Consider the following 4,441-nt stretch of genomic DNA (forward strand, 5'->3'; position numbering starts at 1 on the left):
TATCATTTTTCACAGATTTTCACATATAGACTTTTCGGCTACGCGCCCGGACTGCGCACGCAAATCAAGGTGATGCTGAAAGAGGTTTTTAAGGCCTCGGAACGCAGAATTTACTTTAAAAACAAGTGATGACCTTTTGGGTCATCACAGTACGCGTCGAAGCTCATCTTGACGTATATAAGTCTCTTCATGCTGATGGGAGGGCGTTTCAGGCAGAACTTCGGGATGTGCGTGTCAAGGCATGTGCATCTCGTGAGGCGTGCGGATATGACCCTGGCATGCCTGGTGGAGACGATGTTGATTCTGACGACGCGGACAAGCTCGCCTCCTATTCTTGGTACAATGAGGTGTATGCCACGGGGGATGATGTGGCATAGAATTTGGTTGTATTTATTTTTGTTTTGCTATTTTTGTGAGGCGTCCTTGAGCCCTTTTTAAAAAAAGGGACTTGTAATGTGCTAGCTGTAATGGAAAAGTTATTTTTTGTTGTGTACCTTTGAATTGTTTTTTTTGTTGTTTGTTTATTTGGCGATGACCTTGGCCGTAGTCGTGCTATTTTGAGTTATTGTCAAAATGTTAGCCCGTTGCATTTCGAGCGAGGTCAAGCCCTTGTCTTTACCAGCGGCTTTTGCCGTAAGGGTGTTATTTTGAGTTATCGTCGAAATGTTAACCCGTCGTGGTTCGAGCGATGTCGAGATCTTTTCTTTTGTAACGGCCTTAGCCATAGGGATGTTACTTTAGAGCTAATGTTGAATATCCCGTCGTAGTTCAAACGCTGTCGAGCTCTTTTCTTTAGTAACGGCCTTAGCCATAGGGATGTTACTTTCGAGCTAATATCAAAGAGTTATCCCGTCGTGGTTCCAGCGATGTCAAGCTCTTTTCTTTAGTAACGGCCTTAGCAATTGGGATGTTACTTTCTAGCTAATGTCGAAGTGTTATCCCCTCGTGTTTGTGAAAGGACGACGGAGGGTAACATGTTTTATTTTATTTGCTGGAGTGTCATATATGCCGGTTTCATTCATATATTGGAGATACATGTCGATTTTGTACATTCATTGGAGTAATTTCATTCATACGTAGGAGATACATGTCGATTTCGTACATACAATGGAGTAATTTCATCCATACATTGGAGATGCATGTCAATTTCGTACATACAATGGAGTTTCCTTGTACCTAGTCCCTTTATTACTCGGCTTGGAGATGCCATCGGCAGGCTGGGCGACGAATTATACTTTTAACTTCGAGACGCCCCCCTCGTCGCCTCGTTTAAAGCCTCCTCGAGAAAACCCGATTGGGATAAAACCCGGGTGAGGAAAAAAGAGTACGACTTAGGTGGCGTCATTTTTCAGAAGTGGAAGTATTTGAGGTGGCGACATTCCAGTTATTTTGTAGTAGTTTTCCTTCCATTGTTTCTAACTGGAATGCTCCTTTGCTTGCTGCTGCTGTGATTTTATATGGCCCGTCCCATTTTGTTCCTAATTTTCCTTCATTTGGGTCTTTTGTTGCTTGTTTTTTGGCCTTGAGGACGTAGTCCCCCATTCTGAGTGGTTGTACTTTGGCCTTCTTGTTGTAGTACCTTTCTGCTTGTTGTTTTTGGGCTACCATCCTTAGGTGATCCATATCCCTTCGTTCTTCCACTTCGTCCAGGTCTTGTATTCTATTTTCGTTGTTGTTTGGTCCACTCTCATTGGAGTATCTCAGGCTAGGTTCCCCGACCTCAACGGGTATAACGGCGTCGGTCCCGTAGACTAATGAATATGGCGTTTCGCATGTGCTGGTTTTTGGCATGGTGCGGTAAGCCCACAACACCTCTGGTAGCAGTTCTGACCATAGCCCTTTGGCGTCCTCGAGCTTTTTCTTTAGTATATTCAATATTATTTTGTTAGAGGATTCAGCTTGACCGTTACCACCGGGATGATATGGCGTGGAGAGTATCCGCTTAATGCGCCATTTTTCGAAGAAATCGATCATCTTTTTCCCGACGAACTGAGGTCCATTTTCACAGCTAATTTCATTGGGGATGCTGAAGCGGCATATTATGTTTTCCATATGAATGCGATGACTTCCTGATCACGTATTTGGGTGAACTCACCTGCTTCCACCCATTTGGAAAAGTAATCAGTTAAAATCAAAAGGAAGCGTATCTTACCTCGGCCTGCTGGGCGGGGTTCGGCGATATCCATTCCCCATTTTATAAACGGACATGGTGAAGTGACGGAATGCAGGAGTTCGCCCCCTTGGTGTATCATAGAGCCGTACTTTTGGCATTGCTCACATTTCTTGACGTAATCCATGGCTTCCTTTTTCATAGTGGGCCAATAGTATCCTACGCGAATAAGGCATCTTACGAAGGCTCAGTTGCCTATATGGGCACCGTAGTGGCCCTCGTGTACTGCTTCTAGCACACGCCTTGTTTGATTTGGTCCAAGGCATTTGGCCAAAGGCCGCGGAACGTCCTTTTGTAAAGGTCATGATTTATGAGGTTGCACCTGGCTGCCTGTATTCGAAGCTTTTTGGCTTCTTTTTTATCTTGCGGGAGTGTTCCTTCCTGCAAATATGTTATAATGCGGTTTTGCCAGTCCCAAGTTAAGTTTATAGAATGTACCTCGACCTGGTCTATTCATGAGTGGAGGAGGGTGACCAAGTTTTCCTTGGTTATATTTTTGGTTGCTGCCACCAGTTTAGCGAGGCCATCTACTTCGATGTTTTGCACCCGGGGTATCTGTTCGGGTCGGCATTCGTCGAATTCTGGTAGTAGTTTATGGATTTCTGTCTGGTATTTCTGTAGTCTCTACTCCTTGATTTGGAAAGTCCTAGTAACTTGATTTACAACGAGTTGAGAGTCGCAGCGAAGGATGATTTCGTGCACCATACTTAAGGGATAATTTCAATCCTGCAATTACGGCCTCATACTCGGCCTCATTGTTAGTCATTTCGGGACACCGTATGGATTGGCGAATCACTTCTCCTGTAGGGACTTCAAGTACGAGTCCTAGTCTATACCCTAATGCATTAGATGCGCTGTCAGTGTAGAGGACCTAGAGGTCGGGCCATCCGGGGGAGGTGTGAAGCGCTTCTTGCTCGACTTCGGGCTATATTTCTGCACTGAAGTCGGCGACGAAATCGGCGAGCACTTGCGACTTTATTGCAGTTCGCGGTTGATATGTTATATCGTGCTCGTTCAATTCTATGGCCCATTTGACAATCTACCCTATAATTTGGGTATGTGCAGGATGCTCCTTAGAGGAAAATTTGTCACCACCTTTATGGGGTGACATTGAAAATATGGCCTGAGCTTCCGTGAAGCTATGACTAATGCTAGAGCCACTTTTTCGAGGTGGGGATACCTCGTTTCGGCATCAATTAAGGTTTTGCTGATATAGTAAATTGGAGATTGCGTACCTTTGTTTTCGCGGACCAAAACTGCGCTTACCGCGACTTCGAAGACAGCTAGGTAGACGAGGAGGCACTCGCCTGGATCTGCCTTGGCGAGTAATGGCGGTGAGGACAAGTATGCTTTTAGTTTTCTTAGGGCGTTGACATATTCCGAATTCCACTGGAGCCCGTTGTCTTCCTTTAACACATTAAAAAGTTTATGGCATCTATCTGATGACCGTGAGATGAACCTTGACAGGGCGGCTATCCGACCAGTCAATTTTTGTACCTGCTTTTTGCTGGTTAACATTTCTGGTATTCCTTCGATGGCCTTAATCTTATCTGGATTGACCTCGATGCCTCTTTGTGATACCAAAAAATCGAGAAATTTGCCCGAGGTTACGCCGAAGGCGCATTTTTCGGGGTTTAGTTTCATGTCGTACTGCCTCAGTATGTCGAAGGCTTCCTGCAGATGATCGATGTGATCTTCTTTCCTTTTCGACTTGACCAGCATGTCATCGATCTAGACATCCATTGTTTTGCCAAGTTGATTTTTGAACATCTTGGTGACTAACCTTTGGTATGTCATCCCCGCATTCTTAAGTCCGAACGGCATGACTTTGTAGCACTATGTTCCCTGGTGAGTGATAAAAGTAGTTTTCTCTTGGTCCTCTTCTTCCATTAAGATCTGCTTGTAACCCGAGTAGGCATATAAGAAGTTTAGCAACTCATGTCCCGTTGTTGCGTCGATGAGCTGGTCGATGTGTGGCAATGGAAAGGAGTCTTTCGGGCATGCCTTATTTAGGTCTATAATATCAACGCACATCCGCCACTTTCCGTTTTTCTTCTTCACCATGACCATATTGGCGACCCACTAGGGATACTTTGACTCTCGGACGGAGCCATTGGCGAGCAACTTATCAACTTCTTCGCTGACCACATTGTTGATTGAGGCGCTGAACTTTCTCCTCATTTGCCGCACAAGTGGATAGAGGGGGTCAACATTCAGTTTGTGCGTGGCGATATCTTTCGGGATGCCTGGCATATCTGAATGGGAGAAGGC

The 4,441-nt window shown here is 45.1% G+C and overlaps 1 protein-coding gene across 1 annotated transcript; it reads right to left on the reverse strand.

Annotated features, from left to right (window-relative positions):
• Positions 1-458: 458 nt before the first annotated feature.
• On the reverse strand, positions 459-3,892 carry LOC109240181 (endogenous retrovirus group K member 19 Pol protein-like). The gene is made up of 4 exons (XM_019406818.1): positions 3,406-3,892; positions 2,153-2,329; positions 1,580-2,069; positions 459-462 (listed from the first exon to the last, which is right to left on the reverse strand). Exons 1-4 carry the CDS (start codon positions 3,890-3,892, stop codon positions 459-461), a joined length of 1,158 nt encoding a protein of 385 aa, XP_019262363.1.
• Between the last annotated feature and the right edge of the window lie 549 nt (positions 3,893-4,441).

Source organism: Nicotiana attenuata, unplaced genomic scaffold, assembly GCF_001879085.1.
Source record: "Nicotiana attenuata strain UT unplaced genomic scaffold, NIATTr2, whole genome shotgun sequence".
In the NCBI taxonomy this organism is placed as follows: domain Eukaryota; kingdom Viridiplantae; phylum Streptophyta; class Magnoliopsida; order Solanales; family Solanaceae; genus Nicotiana; species Nicotiana attenuata.